Source organism: Penicillium taxi, assembly GCF_028828555.1.
Source record: "Penicillium taxi strain IBT 34144 chromosome Unknown utg000004l_segment0_segment0, whole genome shotgun sequence".
NCBI lineage: Eukaryota > Fungi > Ascomycota > Eurotiomycetes > Eurotiales > Aspergillaceae > Penicillium > Penicillium taxi.
Window position 1 is genome coordinate 5,471,650 of NW_026643206.1, and position 26,949 is coordinate 5,498,598.

At 46.1% G+C, this 26,949-nt stretch overlaps 15 protein-coding genes across 15 annotated transcripts; 9 read left to right on the forward strand and 6 right to left on the reverse strand.

Moving 5' to 3' along the window:
• Positions 1 to 188: 188 nt before the first annotated feature.
• On the forward strand, positions 189 to 1,787 carry N7495_006916 (taxilin; the record flags this gene model as incomplete). Its single annotated transcript, XM_057209567.1, has 3 exons — positions 189 to 327; positions 429 to 906; positions 1,025 to 1,787. The coding sequence occupies 3 exons, from the start codon at positions 189 to 191 to the stop codon at positions 1,785 to 1,787; spliced, it is 1,380 nt and encodes a 459-aa protein (XP_057063341.1).
• Positions 1,788 to 2,136: 349 nt separating this feature from the next.
• N7495_006917 (NAD(P)H-dependent flavin oxidoreductase) lies at positions 2,137 to 3,177 on the reverse strand (the record flags this gene model as incomplete). The annotated part of the gene is made up of 1 exon (XM_057209568.1): positions 2,137 to 3,177. One exon carries the CDS (start codon positions 3,175 to 3,177, stop codon positions 2,137 to 2,139), a length of 1,041 nt encoding a protein of 346 aa, XP_057063342.1.
• A 270-nt stretch (positions 3,178 to 3,447) lies between these two features.
• N7495_006918 (Acyl-CoA N-acyltransferase) lies at positions 3,448 to 3,876 on the reverse strand (the record flags this gene model as incomplete). The annotated part of the gene is given in 3 exon segments (XM_057209569.1): positions 3,448 to 3,621; positions 3,639 to 3,719; positions 3,763 to 3,876. Coding segments are annotated over 3 exon segments (369 nt in total), but the record flags the coding sequence as incomplete, so codon positions are not given.
• A 240-nt stretch (positions 3,877 to 4,116) lies between these two features.
• N7495_006919 (DNA-directed DNA polymerase delta subunit POL31) lies at positions 4,117 to 5,970 on the forward strand (the record flags this gene model as incomplete). Its single annotated transcript, XM_057209570.1, has 5 exons — positions 4,117 to 4,157; positions 4,232 to 4,415; positions 4,474 to 4,605; positions 4,657 to 5,617; positions 5,678 to 5,970. The coding sequence occupies 5 exons, from the start codon at positions 4,117 to 4,119 to the stop codon at positions 5,968 to 5,970; spliced, it is 1,611 nt and encodes a 536-aa protein (XP_057063344.1).
• A 1,704-nt stretch (positions 5,971 to 7,674) lies between these two features.
• On the forward strand, positions 7,675 to 8,853 carry N7495_006920 (uncharacterized protein; the record flags this gene model as incomplete). The annotated part of the gene is made up of 1 exon (XM_057209571.1): positions 7,675 to 8,853. The coding sequence occupies one exon, from the start codon at positions 7,675 to 7,677 to the stop codon at positions 8,851 to 8,853; it is 1,179 nt and encodes a 392-aa protein (XP_057063345.1).
• Positions 8,854 to 11,735: 2,882 nt separating this feature from the next.
• Positions 11,736 to 13,087, reverse strand: N7495_006921 (uncharacterized protein; the record flags this gene model as incomplete). Its single annotated transcript, XM_057209572.1, has 5 exons — positions 11,736 to 12,156; positions 12,227 to 12,604; positions 12,690 to 12,702; positions 12,760 to 12,840; positions 12,889 to 13,087. 5 exons carry the CDS (start codon positions 13,085 to 13,087, stop codon positions 11,736 to 11,738), a joined length of 1,092 nt encoding a protein of 363 aa, XP_057063346.1.
• Positions 13,088 to 13,522: 435 nt separating this feature from the next.
• N7495_006922 (uncharacterized protein) lies at positions 13,523 to 15,124 on the forward strand (the record flags this gene model as incomplete). The annotated part of the gene is made up of 3 exons (XM_057209573.1): positions 13,523 to 13,741; positions 13,798 to 14,526; positions 14,588 to 15,124. The coding sequence occupies 3 exons, from the start codon at positions 13,523 to 13,525 to the stop codon at positions 15,122 to 15,124; spliced, it is 1,485 nt and encodes a 494-aa protein (XP_057063347.1).
• A 711-nt stretch (positions 15,125 to 15,835) lies between these two features.
• On the forward strand, positions 15,836 to 16,030 carry N7495_006923 (uncharacterized protein; the record flags this gene model as incomplete). Its single annotated transcript, XM_057209574.1, has 1 exon — positions 15,836 to 16,030. The coding sequence occupies one exon, from the start codon at positions 15,836 to 15,838 to the stop codon at positions 16,028 to 16,030; it is 195 nt and encodes a 64-aa protein (XP_057063348.1).
• A 167-nt stretch (positions 16,031 to 16,197) lies between these two features.
• Positions 16,198 to 17,098, forward strand: N7495_006924 (uncharacterized protein; the record flags this gene model as incomplete). Its single annotated transcript, XM_057209575.1, has 3 exons — positions 16,198 to 16,219; positions 16,300 to 16,379; positions 16,451 to 17,098. The coding sequence occupies 3 exons, from the start codon at positions 16,198 to 16,200 to the stop codon at positions 17,096 to 17,098; spliced, it is 750 nt and encodes a 249-aa protein (XP_057063349.1).
• Positions 17,099 to 17,867: 769 nt separating this feature from the next.
• On the reverse strand, positions 17,868 to 18,350 carry N7495_006925 (60S ribosomal protein eL38; the record flags this gene model as incomplete). The annotated part of the gene is made up of 3 exons (XM_057209576.1): positions 17,868 to 17,917; positions 18,069 to 18,197; positions 18,287 to 18,350. 3 exons carry the CDS (start codon positions 18,348 to 18,350, stop codon positions 17,868 to 17,870), a joined length of 243 nt encoding a protein of 80 aa, XP_057063350.1.
• Positions 18,351 to 20,058: 1,708 nt separating this feature from the next.
• Positions 20,059 to 20,547, forward strand: N7495_006926 (Ish1 domain-containing protein; the record flags this gene model as incomplete). The annotated part of the gene is made up of 5 exons (XM_057209577.1): positions 20,059 to 20,094; positions 20,142 to 20,154; positions 20,218 to 20,301; positions 20,352 to 20,398; positions 20,455 to 20,547. 5 exons carry the CDS (start codon positions 20,059 to 20,061, stop codon positions 20,545 to 20,547), a joined length of 273 nt encoding a protein of 90 aa, XP_057063351.1.
• Positions 20,548 to 20,779: 232 nt separating this feature from the next.
• On the reverse strand, positions 20,780 to 21,321 carry N7495_006927 (putative nuclear transport factor 2 domain protein; the record flags this gene model as incomplete). The annotated part of the gene is made up of 2 exons (XM_057209578.1): positions 20,780 to 21,210; positions 21,276 to 21,321. 2 exons carry the CDS (start codon positions 21,319 to 21,321, stop codon positions 20,780 to 20,782), a joined length of 477 nt encoding a protein of 158 aa, XP_057063352.1.
• A 278-nt stretch (positions 21,322 to 21,599) lies between these two features.
• On the forward strand, positions 21,600 to 23,683 carry N7495_006928 (methionine--tRNA ligase MSM1; the record flags this gene model as incomplete). Its single annotated transcript, XM_057209579.1, has 8 exons — positions 21,600 to 21,780; positions 21,839 to 21,957; positions 22,011 to 22,082; positions 22,140 to 22,226; positions 22,278 to 22,409; positions 22,463 to 22,827; positions 22,888 to 23,365; positions 23,417 to 23,683. The coding sequence occupies 8 exons, from the start codon at positions 21,600 to 21,602 to the stop codon at positions 23,681 to 23,683; spliced, it is 1,701 nt and encodes a 566-aa protein (XP_057063353.1).
• A 494-nt stretch (positions 23,684 to 24,177) lies between these two features.
• N7495_006929 (putative L-serine dehydratase) lies at positions 24,178 to 25,536 on the forward strand (the record flags this gene model as incomplete). Its single annotated transcript, XM_057209580.1, has 1 exon — positions 24,178 to 25,536. The coding sequence occupies one exon, from the start codon at positions 24,178 to 24,180 to the stop codon at positions 25,534 to 25,536; it is 1,359 nt and encodes a 452-aa protein (XP_057063354.1).
• Positions 25,537 to 25,586: 50 nt separating this feature from the next.
• ramB (bifunctional protein farnesyltransferase/protein geranylgeranyltransferase) lies at positions 25,587 to 26,687 on the reverse strand (the record flags this gene model as incomplete). Its single annotated transcript, XM_057209581.1, has 3 exons — positions 25,587 to 26,244; positions 26,300 to 26,404; positions 26,455 to 26,687. 3 exons carry the CDS (start codon positions 26,685 to 26,687, stop codon positions 25,587 to 25,589), a joined length of 996 nt encoding a protein of 331 aa, XP_057063355.1.
• Positions 26,688 to 26,949: the final 262 nt, after the last annotated feature.

Consider the following 26,949-nt stretch of genomic DNA (forward strand, 5'->3'; position numbering starts at 1 on the left):
TAAGCCTCTGGGATCATTCCTTTTAATCCCCAACTTCTCCCCACCCCGATTGAACCCGCACACCACCCAGCTTTCTCCAATTCTTCCGCTCCTGCACAATTTTTTCGGATTTCAACGGCCACACAAGCACAGCATCCTGAAAGCAGGTGTTATTTGACGTGTTTAGTCTTTTCCGAGATTCGCGCATCATGTCCTCCAATACTTTGGCAAAGAAGAACAAGGGGAAGAAAGCAACTGATCCCAATGAGACGTCCAAGTTGCTTGCCGCCAAGATCTCGCAACTGGAGCAAGATGCCGCCGGCGAGAAGGACCAGGAAGCTGAAATTGGTATGTGTTTCCTGCTTGCGATGTTTTACACCTGCGACAATACCACGATGCGAGAGATTACTTGACTTGGGTGGATCCGAGGACTAATCTGACTACTATAGAGCGCGAAGTCAAGAAAGCAACCCGAGACCTCAATCAGCTTCTCAACGGTATTGAGTCCCCGATGACTCGTCTGGAGACCGTTCATAAGAAATACACCGAGTTACTGGCCGATATGAAGAAGCTTGATCGCGACTACTCCAAAAGCAAGAAGCGTGCGGATCAACTCCAAAAGGATCAGGAGAAAGGAAAGTCTGAATTGAACAAAACTGTCACTATGAAGGACAAATTGGAGAAGCTGTGTCGCGAGTTAACTAAGGAAAACAAAAAGGTCAAGGTAGAATTTGTCCTCCGAATGATCAAACTGCACAAAACTCATGCATCAGCACAGGACGAAAATAAAAAACTTGACGACACAGAAAAGAAAGCCCGTCTTACTGTCAACGAAAGAATCGATTCCCTCCTCTACGATATTCAAGACGTCATGGCTGCGAAGGGCAATCCCCGCATCGAGAAAGTTGATGTTGACCTCGAAGAGGCGTAAGTGCTTTCACCTCCCCTCAATCGATGGAATTTTTGAAGTCTCCCATCTCGGGATCGTATATTGTCATTTATCTATTTTGTCTTGTTTTCGTCTAACAATTTGTGGGGTTTTTAGGTTTCGCGTTAAGCTCAAGACCCTCAATGATCAATTCGAATTGCGCGAGCTGCAGTTCAAGAGTCTCTACCGCCACAAAGAATTGGAGAATCAGATTCTCATGGTCCGTTACGAAGAACAGCGCCGGATCGCCGAAAGCGAGACTGCTCGAGGTCGCGCCCTAAGCGCCCAGGTTTCCACATTCTCCCATACCGAAGCAGAGCTGCGCAGCCAGCTCAATATCTATGTGGAAAAATTCAAACAGGTATCAAAAAACCCCAAGGAGAACTTTACCATAATACCCGATTTGACAAACCACCAGGTCGAAGACACTCTGAATAACAGTAACGAACTGTTCCTCACCTTTCGCAAAGAAATGGAAGAAATGTCCAAGAAAACTAAACGTCTCGAAAAGGAAAATCATACCCTGAACCGCAAGCACGAACAAACGAACCGCAACATTCTCGAAATGGCGGAGGAACGAACCCGCGATCAGGAGGAAATCAAAGGATGGCAGCACAAGTGTCGCCACCTCGAGGCTCTGTGTCGCGGTATGCAGGCCCAAGGTCGTGGAGCAGCCAACTTGGCCGATGATGTGGATGAAAGCCACGATGATGAGAATACCGAGAGTGAATACTACGACGAGGAAGACCTAAGCGATGAAGGCGGATTGGAGGTTCCCGAATCCATTGCCCAGAAGCCTGTGTTTGGACCCCCTCCTCCTCCCAATCTGCTAGAGGCTCGCAAAGGTCACCATATCAATGGTTGTGTTTGCCCGACCTAGATACCCTTTTCATTTATCGATCTTCCATCTTCTTTAGATCGACTTTAAATGCCCTTTCAAGATTACGTTCTCATGCGAAACCCCTATTGCTGTTACAGAAATACATCTTACTGGAATATTTTACGCTTTTTGAAGCCACCAATCAGCATGTTACTCAAATGAGATGACCATATTGAACTGGAGATCTTGGAAGAGGCATGCGATATGAACCTTTATTTTGTGGCCATTCCGGCATAGCTCTGTTCGAAACAATCCCTTTTCTTTTGGGTCTAGTTCTGTACCATTACACATATTTTACCAGTCAAAGAACAGTTCCAAGGACGACCTCAATAGTCTCTCTCCTGAATATCTAAAGCTTGCTTTGACCACTCGTAATATACGCATTGCCCACCTTCAGCACCTGTATGGCCTGCTGAACCATCTCCTGCACAATAATTCCGGCTGGCTTGATGTCCTTGATACTAGCCGAGACATCTCCCATGATGAAAGGCATATCGACATCTTTCTCATTTTCTAAGTCATGCACCATCGGGACAACTCCCTTCGTAGTCAAAGCAATAATATCTGCCGGCCGGCTCTCCCACTCCTTCACGTAGTCATTCGGTAGTACACGTAAGGGCCGTCCAGAAATAACCAGCGTGCGGCGCGTATCACCATATCCAGCCCCAACAACAGCCTCCTTATGCAGGCGACTCGCGCCACTCTCCTTAGTAGCCACGAATCTCGTTCCAACCCAGACCCCCGATGCACCAAGCATCAGTGACGCAGCCAGACTTCGTCCATCAGCAATCCCACCAGCAGCAACAACCAGAGCCTGCTGTCCAGTCAATGGACTCGTAAATCGTCTTGCCACATCAACAACAGCAGGGATCAGTACCGAGAAAGGTATATCCCCAGTATGTCCGCCCCCCTCACCTCCCTGAGCACAAACAATATCCACACCTCGCATTAAAGCTTTCTCCGCATGCCTTGGAGCCCCGACCATATTCATGATGAGGATCCCAGCCTCATGCAGCCGATTAATTGTCTTCTCAGGAGGCACGCCAACGGCAGACACGAACAGCTTTGCACCATGTGCGATGGCCACTTCGATCAGTTCGTCCAGCTGGCCATGTGTATAGTCATGATTGGTACTACGTGCTCCACCGCCAACTTGTGGAAGGGCTAGATCCACGCCGTAAGGGAGCGATGGGTCCCGTAGTAGCGATTTAAGTTCAGTTAGTATTTCAGATAACTGCTGTGGTGTATATCCCAAGCCGCCTACTGTGCCTAGTCCGCCTGCGTTTGAAACTGCTGCTGCAAGTGGAGCTCCTGAGGCTTTGGCCATGCCGGCTAGGAGAATTGGATGTTCGATGTTCAATAGTGAACATAGTGGTGTTTGGATTGACATGGTGTGATGTTGACGGTTGCTGCCGTTTTTATCTTCTTTATGCGGTGAGAGTTGTTGGTAGCAATATCCAGCAGATTGTGGAAAAGGTTCACTTCGATATTTTGTTGCGGATTGGATTTTAAGCTGGGTATAAAATCAAGATTGATGGCTTTGAAAAATGCGGGGAATACAAAGCGAGGCTGAACCGAGGCTCTTGCCCTACCTAGGCACGTCTTCGAACCTCTACGGCCATACCGAATATAATTATGTCTTCAGTATCAGTAAATCCTTCTATATGATAGTTAGCAAGAGATTGGTTCTAAATTGATCCACCAACCCCGCCGCCTTTTCCGCCTGAACCCCAAACTTCCGCTCCATCAGCATCTTCACAGGAACGATTTCCAAATCATTATCGACTCGAATCTCCACGAAACCCAAGTCACTTATTCCATAGTCAGGTACTACCTGGGCATGCGCAAAACATTATATGCAAAGCCATTTCCCCGCGCGATCGGTCCAACATCACACCAGCTGGGCAGCTCCAGCTCTAGACTGACCAGGTTCTAGCTGCGTCCCATCAGCCGGACCAATTCAACTAAGGCTTACAATCCCAACAGGGTTGTCATCGACCCAGATGAGGAAGTTCTTACAAGTCGGTGGCTGCGTGAGAGAAGTCCATCGTCTGGCTATGCCTTCTATCGAGATAGGACAAAAATCATATTCTGGTGTGTATAGATAATTATGACTGATTTGGTCACATATATTGTATTAGTAAACCCATTCTCATATACTGAAAATAACATAAATTACACAATGCTCGTAGTTATGAGTTTCAAAGATATAGAAATGTTGATTACTCCACAAACGCGACATCCTAAAGCGGTGTAATTGATTCTACGCGTAGTCGCGTCAAACTTCCGCGGCAATCCAACGCTTCCTTGGAATCATTAAACCGCCGAAATGGCACCATTTGAGGATTATGGGTTCTTGTGCCCTCCTAGGTCTGTATCTGATAACTTGTGCAATTGCACCTCATTTTCCTTCGAGCTTCGCTGACCAGGATACTCTTCTATAGTAACGAGGAATATGAACCAGTCCAGCGCACACCTTCCAACTACAATCCTCTTGATACATTTAAACTCCCAGCTGGAGAGGCAAGACACTACAGGCAGCAATATGGTGATATGTACTTCTTACGTCTGGCCAAGCTAAAGCCCGCTGTGGAAAAAGTCGCTAAGGAAGCATGGGATGGATTCACGGTGAGGGCAATACGGCTTAAAATCGTCTTGGCATAACTGACCGTTTATTTGTGGTTAGATTGCTGGAGAGAATGCACGATCTGTGAACCGAGTACTCGATGTGCGACAGGGAGAGTTGTGCTGGGTGACTGGTACGGTGTACATGAATATGCCCTTGAAACCTAATATTCTGGAAGATCTGACAAAAGAGGTATGTCGCGAGTGGACTAGATGGCTTGAGACGGCTTCTAACTTACTCTAGAACTTCACAATCGCACCTCTTCCCCGCCGTACCTATATTGACCCTTCTAATCCGTCAGCGACTGAGATTACAGTGGAAGACGAATCAGGCCGTGTTCGCCTGACTGGCGCCTTCCTATCATCTATACATCTTACCACCGGTGTTGTTATCGCAGCACTGGGAACTGAGAACTCAAGTGGAGATTTCGAGGTCATCGATATCAAGGTCCCAGATCTGCCCCAACAACCTGCCCGCTGGGAGAGAGATGAGGCAACCAAAACGAGTGTCGCTAAGGAACATGGCAAGATTGCGTTCGTCAGTGGGTTAGAAATCACGGGCACATCAAGCGACAGTCTCACGTTAGAGCTGCTGACAGATTATCTCCTGGGGTATACCGGGTTCTCTGGCAATGAACAGAACAGCCCATCCTCATCCGCATCGAAGATTTCACGACTGGTGATTGCAGGTAATTCACTTGGAGCCAGCGTAACCAAGGCTGCAGACTCGGCAGAAGGGGTACCTAAGAAAGCCGCACCGAGGAAATACGGCTATGACGCCTCAGCATACAATGCTTCCCCTATCACCAGACTGGACAATTTCCTCGCGAATATCCTCCCTAGTATTCCGGTGACTCTAATGCCCGGTGAGAAGGATCCGGCAAACGTCTCTCTTCCTCAGCAGGGTATTCATCGTGCTATGTTCCCACAGTCAAGAGCATACGCCGCGGCCCCGAAACCTGATGAGGAGAACCCGGAACCAGGCTGGTTCGACAGTGTTACAAACCCATGGGAGGGCGATATAGAAGGATGGCGACTATGGGGCACTAGCGGGCAGAATGTCGACGACGTTTTGCGGTACCTAGACTTCCCTGCCGATGATACTGATGGGGTCAAGGAAACAGACGATTCCGAAGCTCGACTACGAATCATGGAAGCCATGCTCCGATGGCGCTGCGGCGTTCCTACAGCGCCAGACACGATTTGTACGTGCTAACCCAGCTCTGAATAATTCTGTGGTCTCAAATGCTAACGTCAACCTCTAGGGGCATACCCTTTCCAAATCACTGACCCCTTTATATTTGAATCCTGCCCGCACATTTTCTTCGCAGGGAATCAACCATCGTTCAAAACTGCTGTCATCGATGGTGATATTTCCCTGCGTCTGGATACAGGCGATACCGAAATGACGGGTACTGGTGAATCATCTGCCCGTGTGCGACTACTCACGATCCCACAGTTCAGCAAGACCGGGGAGTTGATTCTCGTCGATTCGGAGACTCTGGAGGTTGAAGTGATTCGTTTTGATACGTTTTCAGGTCATGAAGAGAAAAAATGATCAGATATTTGCATACCCAGGTAGCTTTTGAAAAAGGTTCCAAGGCTCACTACAACTATGCCTCTACCACCAACAATAGAGTATTTACTTTCAGATCTGGACTTTAACCTAAATTGAATCATCATAATCTTGTAGATATAGCGAATGGGATTGGTGATCACGCTCAATTCACAATGACCTCAAATGCCCAACAAAAATGATGAGCGGACCCCCGAGCGAACGAATGACAACAGCGCCAACCACACCATGTAAGACAAGAACTATATTTTGGCATTCCATTTGAGACTGTGGAGCTCTATCTAGGTAATCCATGTCTTTCAAGGACTAGTGGACCTCCCCGGCTCGGGACTTTTTACCCTCTATAGATATGTTCTATATTTTCAAAACAAAAACTAGGCGTTATATGTGAATTATCCTATTGATTGGCGGACTTTCACTTCGTACATTGGCTGTACATACAATGTTTCGACTATATCTTACCCACGCTGAATTCTTGTATGTGATAAATATTCTAATTATCCATGGATGACTTGTAATGGAAGTACGTGGCTGTCGATAAGATTGAGAGAAAATTAGTGCGCCAATAGACTCTAAACTAAGAGAGGAATAGTGCAAGGTTCCAATACGAGGACATCGGGAGTTGGGATAGAAGTATGCGAGGTATATCCGTCACGATCAAGTCACCGTAAGCTGTCGATTGCTCCAGCAACTGTTGAGCTCCAGGGCTGGAGCAGCGTAGATTTTTGGTGCCATATCGAGGCCTATTGATTGATGTTCCCGCTTCGAGTTTTCCAAGGTTTATAAAATCAATTCTGCTCCGGAGGTCATGTCGAACCCTGGGAAGGGAATGATGTGGAGATTAAGATCTCGTACAATACCACTAGTCGCGTATTGTCATCCTTGGCAACCCAAACCCAAACGGAGCTAAATTTCAAACCACCTGACCACTTCTACTGAACCGGAAATTCAAATAGGCAATATATTAGTGGGTAGCTTAGGACTTGTGAATATATAAATCTCGCACAAGCCAGAAACCTTGAAGGTTGCTCGAAGGCACTCGAGAAAACTGCTTGTGAATATACCATCTGTCCACCTTTTTCCCTTTTCTGTATCCCTTTTCAACTTTGTCTCGGAGACCATAGCTACTTTTGCATATTAGATTCGGCTTCTGGCCGACCTCTAAATTAATTTGAAACTTAAACCCTGAAATATTAAATTTCCCGGTTCTACTTCGTGATATTTCGGATCTTCCCGAGCTGGTGGATCTAGAGATCTCAGATCGTGGATCGATTAGTATTGCGTATTCGGATAAAATGCCCAACATCTAGGCTCGAAATATTCTAATAATATTTGTGCTTACCAGGAGGCTTCGGGCTTGGGTTTAGGCTCAAACGAATAGCCCTTTTCTTATTTGAGGCTGAATCCAAGAAAAAATAAGCAATAGAAAAGGAAATCGATACGTCCGTTACCGGAATGTGCTTTACCTAATAGGGCCTAGTGTCCTATGTACGAGACCCTTATAACCCGATTAGGAATATGATGGGGTCATAATCCGGTATTTCTGGTATTTTTGGTAAAAGATAAATGCGCCTTACTGAGTATAAGAACGGACCCCTGTATCGATTCTTACAAAAAAAAACTTAAAGAATATCTAGGGAAAAAGGATTGCCCAGTTCCAGTTCTTCAATTCTCATCGTCATCGATATGTATAACCTCGCAACCATCGCGCTGGGAGTTAGTGCTCTACTACAGATAACACATGCCTCCCCGCACCCTATCTCCAAGAGCTACACCAACTGGACTACCTTGCATGGCCACGGCGTGAACCTAGGTGGATGGCTCGAGCAAGAGTCAACAATTGACACCGCGTGGTGGGCCAAGTACTCTGGCGGCGCCTCCGACGAATGGGGTCTATGTGAGAACCTAGGGTCGAAATGCAGGTCGGTCATGGAGCACCGATATGCCACATACATCACCCGCCACGACATCGACAAAGTTGCCTCAGCCGGTGTCTCTATCCTGCGAATTCCAACCACCTACGCCGCCTGGATCGAGCTTCCAGGCTCGCAGCTATACTCGGGACATCAGCAGCGCTACCTCCAGAAGATAGCCACATATGCCATTGAGAAATATCAAATGCACATAATTATCGACCTGCACTCTCTGCCGGGCGGTGTCAATGGCCTCGATATTGGTGAGGCGGCTGGCCACTCGGGCTGGTGGCATAATGAAACAGCGCTGGAATGGTCACTTCGCGCAGTAGACGAGGTCCTTTCTTTCATCAAACACTCAGGCCATCCAGAGGCCTATACAATTGAGCCCATCAACGAGCCCGTTGACAACAAAGATTTATCTACACTCGGGACCCCAGCCGCGCTATCTGATCACGGCGCAGCCTGGTTGTTGAAATATATCCACGCCGTAATTGCGCGTGTCAAAGCCGCAGACCCTCTTATTCCTGTCATGTTTCAGGGCAGTTTCCATCCGGTGACCTACTGGTCACCGCACTTCAAGGCCGGGACGAACCTGGTCTTTGATCTGCATCACTATTATTTCTTTGGTACTGTGACATCAGTGGATCTGCCAACTTCTATCTGCTCTGATGCACGGGCCAGTGAAGGAGATGGTAAATTTCCTACTTTTGTCGGTGAGTGGTCTATTCAGACTGGGGGTCTCAATTCACTAGCTTTGCGGGAGGTGAATCTCAAGGCTGGAATATCGGCATTTGGTCAATTCACTCATGGTAGTGCGTACTGGAACGTGAAATTCTCGAGTGAAGTGACTGTTGCTGGAGGGTTGCAGGAGGATTACTGGAATTATGAGGGTTTCATCGATGCGGGTTACTTTGACGGTCAGGTTGAGCAGCCAAATTATTGCTTGTGAAGAAGAGGAAGACTTGAATTTCAAAAGGTTACCTATAGAGTAGATATGCATGTGAGAGAGATAATTAGACATTAATTAATTTATTCCGAAGTTCCACTCTTAATAGGATACAGGGAATAACTGCGAAAGTGGCTCGAAATGCTGCTCGTCGCACGGCGTGGCCGAAAAATGGGGTTTTGAAAGCACGCTAAGTTGGAACAGCACTCACCTGTTCGGAACAAGAGGAAAGTACAGGAAGATGATTACCTTTACCTGTAAATAAGTCAATAAAGTGCTCCAAATGCTTCAAAACAACACTGTATAGCGATATAGTAAGATATAACCTTAAGTATGCAAACCAGAATGTAAAACAAACCAAAGAAGACTTCTTAAGGGGGATGGATGACAAACCAATCACTCTACACATCGGTTCAGGTCACTTGCCTCCGTAAAGCTCCTAGGAAGTAATTCTCCGTCACTAGGTCGCGGCCCTTCAACTAGCTGGCGATTTCAGCTTTCACTCACCCCTGCTAATATTCTTGGCGTTTTTCAGCTGGATAATGCTGTCATTGGTCATAGAATAGTTCCGAGACACTAATTTTCACAAGCTTCAAAATGTATGCTTTGTTTTACTTAACATGTGGGCTTGGTGTTACACCGCATAAAGAGCTTAACCGAATCTGTCCAAATTCCACTTTCTGAAAATGGTATGTACCCTCCCAGGCCGGTTAACAGTATCGATATGAATCTGACTGATACCAGGTCTTTTGGGTTCCATATTTTGCATAGAAATTGGCGTTCTACTGCTTTTGCTCGTTATGAACGAGGTAAGTGCGCCAAGATGAAGAACTATACTGACGCTCATTAAGTACCTATCTGTATCAACTTTGCAGTCACGATCAACTCATATAGTTTTCGTCTTGTTTCTCATCATCGCAATGATCCTCTTGTCTTTGACTTTGTATATACCGGTAAGTTTGAATCTATTGCTATATGTGGCCTTTTTTAGAATAATGATTTTCTTCAGCAGCATCGCAATAATCTGCTTGTGTTATTCACGTTAATATTTTGCTCAGTCAGGGTTTCATTCATGTGCAATTCGTGCGCTGTTGGGTTATATGCATAAAGTCCATGTCTACCACGACCGGTGATTTCAGTTCATTTTGGAGAAATCCAAGCAATAGAGCTCCCAGGCATCAAAAAGTTCTCTGGGTGGCATCAATGGGATCCATTCCTTTTTCTCTCTACACCCTAGGGACAACGACCTTAGTGTGCATACAACCATATCTATGGACTCAGATCATGACGGTATATGCCTCGAAGACACCAGGAGTCCCTAGTCATTTACTTGCTTTATAGCTCCAAAGGGCCATAATAAGCCTTAGAAAGATATTATTTTCGACTCGCATTTCCTAGCCCCCGGGGAGGAGAATGCATTATGAATGGCAGGAGCTATATGACGCTCATTCTATATTGGGAAAAGGCAATCCAATGATTATTGTGCTGCATAAATAGCGCAAATATAGAAAGAACTTCGTGACAATTCCACTCAGGAGATACGAGGGAAGCGGCGAGAAGGTTGCGGTCTCGACTGTAGTGCAAATCGGACCAGTCATCATCCCTTTCGAGGAGGTTGAAATCTTCAGTCTGGGCTAAGATGACGGGAATTTTTGGACTACAAATCAGCCACAAGATGCTTGCTCGATGCGTTCTATGCCCAGCCTCGAAAGCACTGTGTATTCAATATAACCGGATGTTTCTGGTATTTGACCCTTCTATCTAGCGGTCAATATAAAGATAATGCTGTCTGCAGAATAGTCCGTAATTGATATAGTACAAGGAGAAAAGATTGATCGCGGTGTCGTTTCAGGACTAGACAACAGTTGAGCTGGACCAGTCATTTCACACTATCCAAGTCAACGACAGCCAAAAAGATCTCCAGATCATCTCTTGACATATTAAGCCACTGTTGCCGTATAATTGGAGAGCGGTAAGAGTTTCGCACGCTCATCATGAAAGAAGCTGGAGTTCTCCTTAGAGTGTCGGGGTTTGAATAAATTGTACATAAGTCGATTAGTCATTTTAGAATCATCCTTATGGTCCTAGATACTCTCAAACTAAACTATTCATGCAGATACGCACCTTGGATACGCTTGCGCCCTATATTACTGACTATCAGGATTGGCCAAGAGAAACCAGAATCTCGTCCTGTATGCGAACATAACAGCTAAGAATAGTATGGCCCAATGATACTCTTGACGTTCACTTTGCAGCCAAGAGGGTCATGTTTTCGCCTAGGTGCACAACGGTGGGTTGAGAAGATCTTTGTAAGGCATGTGTGAGAAAGAGTTAATCTGAAGCGAAGTTACCGCAGCAGGGAAGGGCCAATCCTCATCTATTCTAGGAACCGGGGATCGACAAATATATCATATTTGGATTAGCGTGTTTCAATTTAGGGTTCGAGAATTAAAGTCGAAGAGTGTGGAGGTAAACGTCCGCGGTACTTCTCTCAGATATATCATGTCTGAGATGCTTACTTTGTACTTTTCATGTGCACGTACCTATCCTATCGCCAAGATGCTGACTACAAGCGATCAGTTAAATAACCCTCCATTCACATTCATACTCCGTATCCTGCAATTCGTGCTTCCCTGTCAATATGGAAGAAAGCTGATCTAAAATTTCTAAAATATAAACAAGATTAGTCAAGAAAAATGTGAAGCGATGTAAATTACTACATATCAGCGATATATAATATATACCGATAAGGATTTAAAACTCAGAAGGATGATTAGTGCAAGGTGTGCAGAGATTCCCATTCCAGGACTACATCAAGGTATATTAAACTTGCATTTTAGGCTTACTGACCAGTAGTGCGTAACACCTCCAGGGCTGTGTCCGCCTCAATGCAAAATCCTATGAGTGCTCCCGCCGTCTTTGGCGTCCCCATCAGAGCCTTCTACATTCACTTGATACGAAAAGTCCACAGAAATGCCTTTGGTGTCAAAAAGCGGATCTGTAGTCCTTCTCTGAACACTGTGGAGCTCGTACGAGTGTTGATTCTTGCTGTCTTTAGGCTGAAACCTACCCCCATCCATATTGTATGTTGTTTTCGCAGCACTGCGAGTGCCCGATGAAAAAAATGATAGTCGTGGCAAGTATGTCGCGATCAGTCTTTTGAATCGCATGGCACAGGCACAAATGATACCGAGGTTAACTTCGACAATAGACCACACTCCTAGGATAGCTTCGGTGTACGTTACATCGGCGGTTTTGTCCAGGAGAAGGACATACGGCAGGCGAGCAATTGAGCAGATGACAACGCTGTGAGACGAATTAGAGCAAACCATTTACAAGGAATAAATTTGTAATTAGGATGAACAGGAAGCCTTACCCGGATCCCAGAGCCAGGAGGCAGCCGACGGTCGCTTTTTGCTTCAAGGAGAATTGGAGACTATGAATCGTAGGAATTGGGAGACTCACGACGGCAAAGTCAGATACAATATTTAGCACCGCTTGCGACAGAGCGACGTTCTCCAGACACTTCGTTGTTCCCGTTTTAAGAGGATTGCATGGCCCTCCAGTGATGATGCACAATATCAATGTGTAGGTGAAGATCGCAGAAGCGACAGCCACGACGAGGGCGCGATAGATAGTCGAGGGGTTAATGCGATACAGAACAGATAAGATCGCCATCTTGGTGATGCATGGGCATATCAAATACGCCAGAGTATTAGGGAGCAGCGCCTGATATATGTAAGTGACGAACGCGCTGTAGGCTCATTGTAAATGTCAGTCCTACCTTATTTAACAAGACGAGATCTGCCAACGACACATCCCATAGATGCTTTCCTCACCCGTGCTTCATTACTATCACGAAATTAGTCCGACGATATCTTCAGCCCCACGATACTCTATCACACTCACGGTTGACCATAGTCACGAAATAGACCAATGCGACCCCATAGGAAATCGTAATAGCGACTAAGATGTACTTTGTGTTATGCACTGCGAGTCATGGCTATGGGCCCATAGGGAGCTCGCTTAGAGACTTACCTAGATCCGCCTCGACCTTCTTTATGAATTTCAAGGCTTGAAAATAGCGAAGGCCAACGAAAAGAGTTGCAAGGAAATATGTAATACCAAATGCAATGACTGTCCCAGTCTGTAATGAGTTGTAAGACGCGTGAAAATATGAAGTTTGGCCGTCCGGGGGCTGCATGCCCGGGGTCGTGGCCATTGTTACTGCATTCATTGTTCCCTATCCAACTATTGTGTGGTAGTTGTGTACGCAATCTAATAAAGAATAGAATTTGAGGTGGGCATGGTGTTTTATAAAAGTACTTCATCTACAGAAATCAAAAAGGGCTTTTCCCAACCCAATTCGGGTAAGCTTGGAGGAAAGTACCACACGACAGTTCGTTGACACTATGGGTTCAGGAACCAATCTGTCAACGCACAGATAGTGGGACCCCAGTGTCTCCACCAGACTCGTGTCGCCTGTCAGCTGTAACTTTCTTTTTTAGGTAATGTACGTACTTCGAGCAATCCCTCAAGGCCCCCTGAAAAGAACAATCCTTTGGCTTTTTTGCCCTCGAAATTCAGCATCAGTTGATCAACTACAACTTTCGGACTCCGTTGTTCCTTGAGCTCAATCCCAAGTTGTTGTTTAGAGTCAAAAGTCGATCAAATGTACAAGCTTTTTGGGCCGAAGCCAGTCGAGCTTGTTCCGGGAGACCGAGTTCTACCACTGCATTTCTTTGAGAGTAACCCGCTTGTCCAGGGTAACAATATGGCTGTGTCTTTGGTGTTTGATGCAGTGCTCAACCCGGAAATACTACGGCAATCTCTCGAGGGCCTCGTTAAGCGGGACGGATGGCAAATATTGGGAGGTCGGCTCAGGAAAAATGTAAGATTCCCCCTCTAGATGATGCTGTATATGTAATAACGCCTTTTTGCTCCTAGGAATCAGGCAGTATCGAATGGTATATTCCAGGAAAGTTTACAGTTGAGAGGCCGGCAATCTCTTTCGCACACATCGATCACGGCATACCCACTACTTCACACCCAGCAGCATCTCAAATTCCAAACCCCGAAAGCCGCCCTGCCATCGTGAGCGACCCAGACCAGCTACAAGACCTTGCTTGGGGGCCCGATTATCAGCCAGGAGGTATCCAAGACTACCTTAGCTCAGATAAGCCGGTGCTTGGACTACGGGTCAACTCTTTCACAGATAAGACAGTTGTAGTTCTGCAGTGGCAGCATGTTGCATTCGATGCACTTGGCCTAAAGTATGTCATTGAAGGATGGATTGCTATGCTCTGGGGCAAGGTAGACGAAATCTTAACTCCAGTTCAGCACGACATAGATCCATTCAAGTCATTCGAAACAGGTTCACGTCCTATAGCAGAAGAACATGTTCTGAAAGATAAAAATGTGGGTCTTGGAGGTATGATTAAGTGGGGATTGGGGTATGGCTTCGATATGTTGGTCCGAGCGAAGGAGAATCGCATGGTCTGTGTACCTAAGTCGTACTGGCAGCCTCAGCTTGAGAAAGCCTTGAGTGAGCTTCGAGCCGAGGCTATCGTCAATGGAGAAGATGAATCGAAGGTGTTCTTGACTGAGAACGATATTATTACTGCGTGGATATTGCGTTGTGTGGTTGGTGAGATGGGAATGGACCCTAATAGAACGGTATTTTTTTGGTTATAATACTGCTTGAGATTACACCTTATTGACTGATACCTCTCTCTAGGTTGCCGCATCTATCGCTATGTCCCTTCGTAAGGCCTTTGAGGGCGATCTTATCCCTGCATCCTCTGAGCATCCATATATTGGTAACGCCTTTGGCTGGGCTAACGTTCTTACTACTGCGGACAGCGTTAATTCGAAACCTCTGAGCTGGCTCGCACGAGAGATTAGACGCGCCATCAATACACAAGGCACTCCTGCTCAACACGAGGCCTACTATGCCACAGTCCGTGCTGGGTACGGCCTCCCCGTTGCTATCTTTGGTGATGGTGGCATGGTCCAGGTCGGCTTCTCCAATTGGACCAAGGCTGGTCTATTTAACTTGGACTTCTCCCCAGCTGTTAAAGATACCAATGGTGGCAATGTGCCGTGCAGGCCTTCTTACGTCCAAGAGAACCACGGTCCTATCAAGCCTGGTGATGGTTTCTTCGTCTTTGGGAAGGATCAGAAGGGAAATTATTGGGCCTCCGCATATAAAGTGAAGGGTCAATGGGCTAAATTTGAGGAGCAGATGAAGAAGGACTTCGAGGTCCAGTCATGAATCGACGACAGACAGAATATAGGCTACGACCATTTGTTTGCGCACAGCTGGTCAGTAGCCCTAAAATACGAGTACAACTTACAACTTACCTTGAAGATGAGCTACACTCGAAGCTGTAAAGTCCTGTCGAGTGATCGATCCAAACCTGTTGTCCAGAGATCCAGTTTTATGTTCTAATTCAAAAATAAAATCAATAGAATGGAAGGATTTCTCAGTGATTTATTTCAAGACATACTATTGAAAAAATCAGGAGCGAAGCTGTACCTCTCGACTCCACTTCTTTGTGTCAACTTTTAGAAGAGAGTGGAACCAAATCTCATAGCAATCAATAAATAACAATGCGTGTGTATTCGTGTCTCAACCAAAGGAGCAAAAACCATTCCAAGCTCCCACGAAGTAGACCTACATCACAATGTCTACTATTTATGCGCCTGTGGCGATATACTGAGGGCTATTCCTATCGAAATACCTATTGATATCGATTGATGTTTCTACCTCTGTGGATGTGCCTACTCTCTGAATGTGCCTAAGCTACTGCCTCCATCTGAACAGATCTAAGAAATGATGCCATGTTATATCCTATGGATGCTGATGGTGCCAAGGAAGCGGAAAGCTCTAGGCAGATGCTCTAAATGCGGCGAGTATGGCCAAGAAGTGTGAAATTCAACAAGAGCTAGAAAGTCATGCTAGCATTACAAAAGGTGGTCGAAAATGTCGTGTTCCTATCAGTTCCCTGATCTGCTCCTAGCGCGCGCACAGGGCATGCTCAGTGAGGAAAAGCGGCAAGCACTAAATCAAAAGGGTAAAACCAAGCAATGGGGTAAGGATGACACCCTCGATCAAAGAGAAGAAGCATATTTTCTACAATTTCCTGTGAAAGCACTGTTATCCGATAAAATTGGTTGAATTGAACTATGAAGATCTTCTACTCGCTTTTTGTTTCTTAAGAATCATATCAAGGCGGTAATATAGGGCAGAATTACAGACTTTATAAAGCACAAAAATTAGACCTTTGCAACCTTGGAATCAGCCTTGGAATTTGAATTAGCTTGGTAATCTTCGCATGAATAACAATGTTACTCAACGCTGAAACAGGTGCGCACTCTTCACCCTCTACCCGACTTCCGAGGTTCACGACAAGTTATTCCATGGTTCTTTACTCACTTTCAAGATAGCCATATCCACCACCAAAGTTTTACTTGTCCCATACTCAAAATGGCATGTACCCCGATACCACGAGTGGATGCAAGATAAGGTACGGAGCTGGCTAAATACCGTAAATTTCTAAAAGGAATATAAGGAACAGCTTTCATGTTGATTTTCTAGGAAATCCAAGAAGCAACCGCTTCAGAACCACTATCAGTTGAAGAAGAATATGAAATGCAACGCAGCTGGCGTCAAGATGCAGATAAACTGACATTCATCGTTTGTCAACCCATAGCATCATTATCAGCATCGAGAGTCTCGGCATCCCTTCAACTTGACAGTGAGGATGACTCGTCTGAGAGAATGATAGGTGATATTAATCTCTTCCTGCGCGTCGATGACGGCGAAGATGGAGATGCACCACCTGAGATAATCGGTGAGATTGAACTCATGATCGCCGAGAAGGTGAATCAGCGACGAGGGTTTGGGAAGGCGTCTCTACTTGTCTTCTTGCGGTATATTATCCAGCGACAGGCAGGCATTTTGGAAGAGTTCGTCAAGAGTGTTGATGTGCAGGTGGTAGAGAAGTTGAAGGCTGCTGGGACTTCGGGGGTTGGACTCGCTTGTCTAAGTGTGAAAATCGGACAGACTAATAGGCGTAGTCTGGCTTTGTTCGAAGGCTTGGGATTTGCAAAGGTTTCCCCTGAGCCGAACTTCTTTGGTGAGTTTGAACTTCGGCGGATGGACTTGACTATGGAGTCTGTAGATGAGGCACTAAGGGTTTCTGAGGTTGATGGATATGTTGAGATGAAGTATCTACGGAAATAAATGTACTTTCGCCATGTATGATCATATTCACCATTGAGGTGACCTACTCGCGTGTGATGAGAGCACGCGTCAAGGGCCCAACCACTGGAAAGCCTGAAATGACACAGTTGAATGATGAATTGTCTATTTCTACAATTGAATCGGACTTGGTAGGATGAGTCGAAAGAGTTGTTGAAGAGATGGGTGTGTAGTGGAAATTGGGGATAGCGTCGTCGTTGGTGCTTTGGGGTCAAAAGCCGGGATGAATGCATGAAGACCATAAACATTCATGGGGAGGAATATGATCCCTGTACCCATTCTCGTTGCAGTTGTGATTTCAAAGAACGAACGATGACACTTTCCTCCAAGCTACATGGAATAGTCCAATTCTGTTCTTTGGAAAAAGGTTGAAACAGTTCGAGTGAAAGAGTTATCATTGATGATACCATATTGAAAGAGCAATTCTGCGGTATCTGACAGAAGCCCAAGTAAAAATGTTTCAACTGTTTTTTTCATTGGTGTTTTAGGGATCGGAAGCTCCGACAAAAGCGTTCCTCAAGTGCATCCGGAAAACGCGAGTTCGTCTGGACCGGTAAGATTATCCGAATAGCAGGCGCAAAGATGGTATTCCCTAGAAAAAAAAAGAAAGAACTTGGAAAACACCATGTTCCTAATCCATCCCTGTGTCGGCTCGCAGAGAGATTTGAAACCCTCCAACAGTTGGTATTGCATACATCAACAACCAATCACGCCGCGCCCCGAGATTCCATGCATTCCATTTTTAACACGTTTACAAGGACTTCTTCTTGTCACCCTTGGAGACGTCAACGACCTTGAGGGCTGTATGATGGGGAAGCAATTGTCAGTATATATCCAGACCAGTTTCAGATGAGGTAAAAGGACTCTAAGCTCTCTCGTAGGACAGTTTCGCTTTGATAAAGCTGGGAAATCGCGGGGTGAATGTATTCTCAAGGTGTGGGGTTCGACGTACCAGGAGGAAGGCTCTGCTTGAGCTTCTCGGCCTTGTCGGAGTCCTTCAGGACAAGAGTGTAGATGAAGCGCTCGCAGCGGACCTTGAACTTGATCTGCTGGGAGACACGGTTGCGCTTGATCCGGGCGGCTGAGAAGAATCAATTGGTTAGTTTTCAAGCTCCGATAAAATTTCGATATCTTTCGATATTTCTTTTCGCGGAGTTTGGCGGAACATACAGGAGGCATCCTTCCGGCGGCAGATCTCAATGAACTGCTTGATATCGGAGACTTCGCGAGGCATGGTGACGGTTGATGGCGATGATGTGCTGTTGGAGAGGAATCACTACAATCTTGAGGTCTGGAGTTGTGTGGATCGGATTAGGGTTATTACCGGTGAAAGCCCTGCTGATCACGTGATAACGGGTGGGGTTGAAAATGTGTCTAGTGAGCGGCACTCAAGAACTGCTAACTAATAGTTATTGAATACTGATTGCTGAAACACCTATGACCAACTTATCTGGAGTTTGAACATACTAGTACCTATTTAGCTAAGTCTAGGAGGTACATACGTCTAAGAAAACATTAGGTTGCGGGCTCCCTATCCAAAGGCTACCAATTCATTCAAGTACACATAACCTTGAACATCTACTACAATTAGGGGGTTTTCGGGAAGGTCCAGAATTTTTCATTAATTGTTCTATTAAATTATCTATACCCAGTCTTCATGATGCAAGGTCGCATTAAATACCTAAACTAGATAGTTGTCTGTTGGGTTTCTTCCATGGATGGAGGCTCTCATGCTTTCCAATTCCGATATGAATATTGCAACCTTCCCTGTGGATGTCCGAATGCCCAGCTACCAAATTGACTCCAGCCCTCGGGATACGGACAGTCCTCATCAAATACTACTACATTTGTTGGCTCATCCATGTCAACAAGACTACTTCTGAATTACCTTCGCTCTCAAGCCTGTCATCGGCATCCGAGTCGAACAGGCACAAATTTTTCGGTGGTGGTGCTATAGGTGGTATTACAGCGGTGCTGTTTTCAAAACAATACTCCTAGCTTTGGGAGTTTAGTTTGTCATGAGGATAAACAGACAGAAGGGAATATCTCCATTTATTGGCAGTTATAATATGACGAACAGGGAGACTGTAAGAACTAAAGTTCATAGCCACTAGATAGAGCTACCTGTGACCCATATAGCAGAGCCTCAAGGGTTCTCAATATGCTCCCGAGTTCTGAATTATATGGGGTCCAATAGCTTCCGGCACTCCCACAGTCTCCGGTTGCGCTGATATATAATCATAATACATGTCTTCTTGTACCTCAACCTTGCCTAGCTGTATCAACAACTATATTCTATAACCATGGTACCTAGGTATTAATAAACTACCTCGCACTAACACTGTTGATATTGTTCGAACTGTGTATATTTCTTATTACTAAAGGGGAGCCAAGAGTCCTTCAATAGGCATCGATGATAGACCAGAGCTCATTTTTTCTATGATGTTTTCAAGCTCTATATCTTGTGAGAGGATGACAGATGATTGCGTGATGTTAGAAGCAACTTTGAGAATTGAGATAGGGCTTAGATAGAAGGATATTTATTTACTGCGAGAGCAGGCAACAAGTCACCGCGTCTCCAATAGATCTTATCAAGGTCCTCAGTACCAGATGAGATATTATCAGCCACACTTTATTTATTCCCTTGCTCTTTCGTGAAAACTTTTCCTTCATTGGTAGATGGAGGGAAGGGAAGGAGTAAAGGCAGTCAAATTACTATTCCAGGTAACTACATAGATGACGTGGGGCATCTCCTTCGGGCTTAGCCACGGAAACCAGTGGCGTTACCTCGGTAGTGTGGCGCAGTTTGCGAAGTGGTTAAGTTGTCCTAACATTCAAGCATCCGCTGTTCCAGAGCTCTTCTTTTGCATATTCTCATTTTCATTTTGACTTGGATTGATCCGAATTTTAAGCAGATGAAATCCCGAACTAGTCCCGCCGAAATGCCCACTCCGCTGGATCGAGCCCTGAATTCCAAGGTAATCCAATTCCATCCCAACTGCAGACAATGGCTGATGTGATCTAGAATTTGTTCCTTGGTATATAACCACGAAATTATTGATGCCATTACTGTAATATATATCTAACCATGTCACTATCAGGCTTCGCAGGAATGGTGACTGCCGCTGCTGCCTGGTCTATCTGGGGGACCGATATGTTGCCTGCACAAGATGATCCAACTGGAGGTGAGTAAATAAATACCATTCATCTCAAACTGACTGGCTAACTGGAGAAGACCCCGAGAATTGGACTGCGGACGATATGAAACGATGGCTTCGCGCGGTATGTATCGTAATTCAGAAAATATTTTGAATATCATATTCTGACAAGCATATCAGCGGGGTCTGCTACCAAATGAGAGCGCAACACGCGATGAACTTCTCGAGAGGGTGAAGGTCAATCTGCGCATACCGCGCAAATCCCAGTCATAATGGGGGATAGTTTCGGTGTTATTTCTCAAATATTTTCCATTATTTGACGGGATTTTTGCTTCGATCCCTTTCAAATTGCTTCCTCTTTTATAAGCGCAATTGTGAACCGCCCGGCTTGCTGTATCCAAATATCCAATATCATCCCAGGCGTTATGGAGTTATTCAAACCAATGCAATCTGATATGATTTCTTCTTTTATCCTCCAAGTATTTTTCGGTATTCAAAAGTCAATTCAGACAACAAGCCGGAAATTCTGGGTTTGGATCAGCCAATCCCTCAGGCGTTTGCGATCGGAGGCCGGGTTGGGAATCAATGTAAAAGTCTCGCTGAAGCCACGATGCGGCAAGTTGCGATCGTCACCGTACCTGACATGCCCGCTGACTATGACTAGAATAGACATATCTTTGATAGTCATCTCTGAGCGTGGCTTGATTCCAGTGGGTGTGACTGTGGGGTAGGCTGTATTGATGATTTGGCAGTTGAAGGATTGGACTTCATAATGCGCTGTGGGCATTTGGTTCGCGAAGATATCTTGAACAGCAGCCCCATCTACAACAAGGTTTCCATTAAGAAGGATTGTGGGAGTCGGCGCATAGTAGGTGCTGATGGATTCGCGATTGTTATTGATGGCCGGGTAAAAGGTATGGACGAGCTCAGTGGCCGCTGAAACATATGTCAGTAATCAGAATCGAAGTTTTCCAAGTAGTATTGGTTTATACCCTACCTACCTTCCGTGGAAACTTTAGTGAGCTGGTCTTCTGTTGCGGTGGGCATTGCGAAGGGTATCGGAAAATTGGGTAGAAGGAAGAGGGTTTGATTGGGTTTATATAGGTGGATGTGATAGATGTGGGAACAGATGGTATTTGAAAGACGTGAATATATATGATGGTGATGCCAAAAGTAGGAATGGCACTCTGAGTTGAAAAGTGAAAGATGAATGCTTGAGAGTCGAAGGAAAAAAAGGCGCGGGAGCTTGGACCACTTGCGGCGATGCGGAATAACATGCGACCTTAAATTGTCTCTTCTTCCCTTCACCAGCAAAGGCGACCGCCATGCTCCCATTCCGTAATCTCTCAAGAGCGACTCGGCTTCTCAGTGTACAGCGACAGTTCACTTACTCAGCTTGCAGAAATGGCGCATCCAATCCTCTCCGTCGCGGACTTGCGACTGCGACTCCCAAGAATTCTAAGAAGCCTTACTATGTGACAACTCCAATTTTCTACGTTAATGCCGGTATTTTCCCCAGTAATACCATTATATTTAATCTGTTACTCATAATAGTGTACACTAGCCCCTCATGTCGGTCATCTTTACACTATGGTTATCGCCGATGTTTTGAAGCGATGGCAGGTATTACTCGGTAATACCGATGCTCAATTGTTGACTGGCACGGACGAGCACGGGATGAAGGTACAATGCATACCTACATTTTTTGTGGAATTGCTCGGCTGAAGAATTCTTAGATTCAACAAGCAGCTCTCGCGGCTGGCATGGATACACAGGCTTTCTGCGACATGAACTGCCGAACCTTTGAGGTAATTCGCTTTATATCTTGTGCTCTGAAAATCATGCACTGATCGAATACATTGCAGGCGCTAGCCAAAGCTGCAAACCTCGACCATGATCATTTCATCCGTACTACCGATCCCGCTCACCGCGATGCCGTCCAGTACTTCTGGGTACGCCCATTCATTCGCTCATCGATGAGGCTAGGGCTAACGGTCTGATAGGAAATGCTTAACCATCGGGGATATATCTACACATCCAAGCATGAGGGCTGGTATTCGGTCAGCGACGAGACATTCTATCCCCAGACGCAAGTGCAAAACTCCTTGGATCCAGCCACAGGAAGAAAGCGCATGGTAGGCTGTCTATCAAAAACGTCGAAAATAGATGCTGATTTTCAAATTTTCAGGTTTCCATCGAAACAGGCAAAGAGGTGGAATGGTCTTCGGAAACCAACTATCATTTCCGATTGTCGGCATTTCAAGACCGTCTACTTGAACTATACAAGAATTCAGATTTTATCACACCTTCGAAGTATGCAACGGCCATCATTCAGTCGGTGTCATCTGGATTGCAAGATTTGTCAATTTCCCGACCAGCAGAGCGGCTGACCTGGGGCATTCCGGTTCCTGGCGATGATACACAAACGATCTATGTGTGGTTGGATGCGCTCGTAAATTATTTGACTAGGGCAGGATACCCTTTCACCCCGGGGCAGGAACACAAATCCATGTGGCCGGCCGATGTCCACGTAGTCGGTAAGGATATTGTAAGGTAAGCGCACTTGAATCCCTACTGATCGTGAAATTCCGGGCTCAGCTGATATCTCCCCAGGTTTCACTGTGTTTATTGGCCCGCTTTTCTTATGGCCCTGGACATCCCTCTCCCCAAGAACGTCCTTGTACACGGACATTGGACAATGAATCGCGAGAAGATGTCCAAGTCGAGCGGCAATGGAGTGAACCCATTCTTCGCCATTGAGAGATTCGGAGTCGATAGCATGCGATTCTTCCTTACATATCAGGGAGGCCTGTCGGATGACGCTGACTATGACAACTCATTCATCATTCGCGACCATAAGAAAATACTTCAAGGGGGCATCGGAAACCTCGCATACCGCACAATTGGGTGCGCCAAGGGCAAATTGCGCTCGTATATCGAGGACGCCACTTCTGATAAGCTCCCGGCCCCAAGCCCGGAGGATCTAAAACACCAGTCGATGCTGGTCCAGACACCTCCGAGAGTTTCCGAGCATATGACCGAACTAAACCCGCGTGCTGCACTACAGGAAATTATCAGCATAATTGAACAGGTATGAACGATACATCCCCGCACCTAGACACTAGCTGATCTTCCCCATCAGACAAACAAGTACTTCCATGCTGCGGAGCCATGGAAAAGCCCCAATCCCCAACGGGTCCTTTTCAACGCGGCTGAATCCCTTCGAATCTCTGCCATCTTATTACAGCCATTCATGCCCACCAAATCAGGAGAGATCCTGGATTTCTTATGCGTAAACACAGACCCTAACAAACGCGCTTTCTCAGCAGCGACCTATGGCTCGGATGCCGACTACGGTGACGGCATCAAGAAAGCCTTTCTTTTCCCTCCTCTAGTTGCCGACGAGTAACAATTTGATAAGAGGAACGCATCCTAGTCCAATCAAGGCTGAAGGCGAAGTTTAAATAAAGATGGAACAACACGAATACCCGAGCTCACACTCTATCAGCAGCTCAATTTCCAGGTTTCTTATTCTGAATCCAGAAGGATTGTCATAGCTCACTCATTCATGATTGGTGTTACGTTATCGGGAAACGAACGAAGTCATATCATACTTGTCTCCAACGGATCTCCGCACGGCTCGGGAAACTCTCCCCGTTTCCCGTCGGAAAGCTCATGTATATCAAAATATGTCATATTTGTATACTATGTTTGAATGCTAAAGAGGTTATAGCAATTGTTTTTGTCTCAACTCTTTCTATCTTACTATTGCCATATTATTCAATATCAAGTCGTGCAACGACTATATACTATTTCACTCTATCCTCCAAGGCTATCTAAAACATCGCTCTTATACTTGATTATCTTGATTGATCTACTTATTGTTTCTCTCTAATTATCAAAATGGGAAGCATACTACCTTCTGTTGATACCTACAAGAAGCCCTTCAAAACACCGTGGATTGAAACACCACTCATCGAGTCAGCCAGCCTTTCCCGAGCGGCTGGTTGCAGGATCTTCTTGAAGCTAGAGAATGTCCAACCAAGCGGCTCATTCAAATCCCGTGCTATGGGCAACCAGATCCTATCCCACCTTCACAAACCAGAGTATGCCAACTGTCGAGTTCACTTTTACGCGTCATCGGGTGGAAACGCCGGACTGGCAGCTGTATGTGCTGCCCGGAGTCTAGGCTACCCCTGCACAGTCGTGGTGCCGATGTCAACGAAGCCCTTGATGATTGAGAAGCTCCATGCAGCTGGTGCTGCGGACGTTATCCGCTATGGCGAGACATTCTTTGAGGCTGGCTCATACATGAGAGATGTTATAATGCAGAACAGTTTCGGCGATGACGAGGATATCGCCAAGATCGCCCTCCACCCCTTTGACAACGAGCCCATCTGGCAAGGAAACAGCACTATAATCGATGAGCTGGAGGCACAGCTCCCGCCTGCTGCCAATAACGACGAAGAAAAAGTTTACCGCGGACGTGCACTTCCCCTCGACGCGCTTCTGTGCAGTGTTGGTGGCGGTGGTCTTCTAAACGGCCTCGTCATGGGTCTTGAGAAACGTCGTTCTTCAAAACATAGCGGTAGCTCTAACAACAGCCACTTTTACCTGGACACAAGTTCATCTACAGAATCTCGCTCTACATCTACATCCACCCAGCCCGGCCCTATTCACATTCTCGCCATCGAAACTGCAGGCACTGACTCTCTAGCTGCCTCAATCGCCAATAAATCGCTCGTTTCTCTTCACAAAATCACGTCTCAAGCTACGTCACTCGGTGCACTCCGTGTATCAGAAACCACCTTCCAATACGCCACTGCCCCTCCGCCGGGAATCAAAGTTCACAGCGCCGTACTTTCCGATGCAGATGCTGCGAGGGGTGTGCTGCGGCTTGCGGATGATGAACGTCTTCTCGTGGAGCTGGCATGTGGAGTCTGCGTTGAGGCAGCTATTGGCGATGCTTCTATTGCTGGAATTTCTAAAAAGCGGAAGAGGAGTGCGGATGACTCTCACTCACAAAAGGATGAAGGTTACGGGGATGACCGGTGGTCATCGATGGATGAAACTGATCCTGAGTCTGAGGTGCAGGATGATGATGTCGAGGCGAAGTTACCTGCTCTCAAGTCTAAGTTGAAGCAACTTGTTCCGGATCTTAACTCCCAAAGTAGAGTTGTTATTGTTGTTTGTGGTGGAAGTAATGTTACTATTGGTATGGCTGGTGAATATCGGAAATTACTATCCGAAGGATGGGTTTAAGGAGGAAATTTGAACATGTTTAATAGACAGATTCCAACAAATAGTACACATCAAGCAGTCAACATACGAATCCGATAATCCCAATAATTCTTCCGAACAGGATCATACTTCTCCTTCAGCAGCGTCAGCATATCAACAGCCTTCCCACCTTCCTGCTCCTTCTTAGAATAAACATCCGCCAACCATTCAACAGCATGACTACTCTTAACAACATCCCCAGTAACAAACCGCCCCGCAAACTCCTCCCACTCATCCAACTCCCTACCAGCAGCATGCAGCACTCCACGCGCATACCACCACGAACTCCGGTTTTCAGGAGCCCGCAGAATCTTATCCTGGGTAAATTTGAGCTCCGCATCAACCATGTCCTCATCAACAACGGACAAACGACCCTTGTCCGCAGCCACTGTAGACAGACTGCCTGAATTTGCCATACCGGCATCTTCCTCACCACGAGGTCCAAACCGTAGTGTGTACCGGTGGCTCCAGGCAGAGTTGTTGTACACATCTGCCTTGAGCAGGGCGTTGACATCTGATATTTCGCGGGGTAGATCCCACAGCTTGAAGTGGCGCACTAGCCAGTGGCGGTATGTCCAGACATGATAGTTTTTGCTATCTTGTGCGAACATCTCCATTAGGAAATCAAGTTCCTTGGGTGGGAGTGTTGGAAATTGTGTCCGTGAGGACATGATGACTTGGCGGTGGCCCCTAAGATGTCATTTTAATAAAGATGATTGGAATTTTTGAGAGATGGACTGTTTACCAGATTTGATAGTTTTTGAGGTTCTTTATGGCTACTTTGTTTAGCCAGTCGATCTCCTCGTCGAGGTTTTTGTTCAGTGCAAGGAGGATCTTGGCACGGTAGATCCTATCTTTTCGTTAGATTGCTGGTATAAGGATTGGGAACAGTTCACTCACCACACTGTGTAGTGGGCGGGATTCATTGAAATGATGTCTTCGGTCAATGCCAATGCTCGCTCGGACATTTCATTTGCTGCCATCACAGCCCGCAGATAGGAGGTTACCTCGAGGTACTGGGGTAAGTAGGCGATGGTTGCCAGGGGCATAGACCCCGATTCAGAGCCATCGTCCAAGGGAATTGGAGTGATTGAGGCCCATTCTGGATCATTCGCGTATTTTCCGACCTCCATATTTGATGGGATTGGCCTGGATTATCAATCTGTTGCGCGAGATAGTCGAGACTACGCTCACAGCCAGAGTTCAGGTTGAGAAGTTTCTGGGTAAAGAAATCTTTCTTTCAGCCTAGTTGAAACCAATATCTCTGATTCAAAACACAATAGAGTGAGAATTGGCAGATCTTAAGCTTCTTAAAAGCGACTTCGCGGTCGAGGAGTTGGTGGGGCGGATTTGTGGCCTGAGGCTGAAACAAAGACTGGGAACAATCACTTCGCC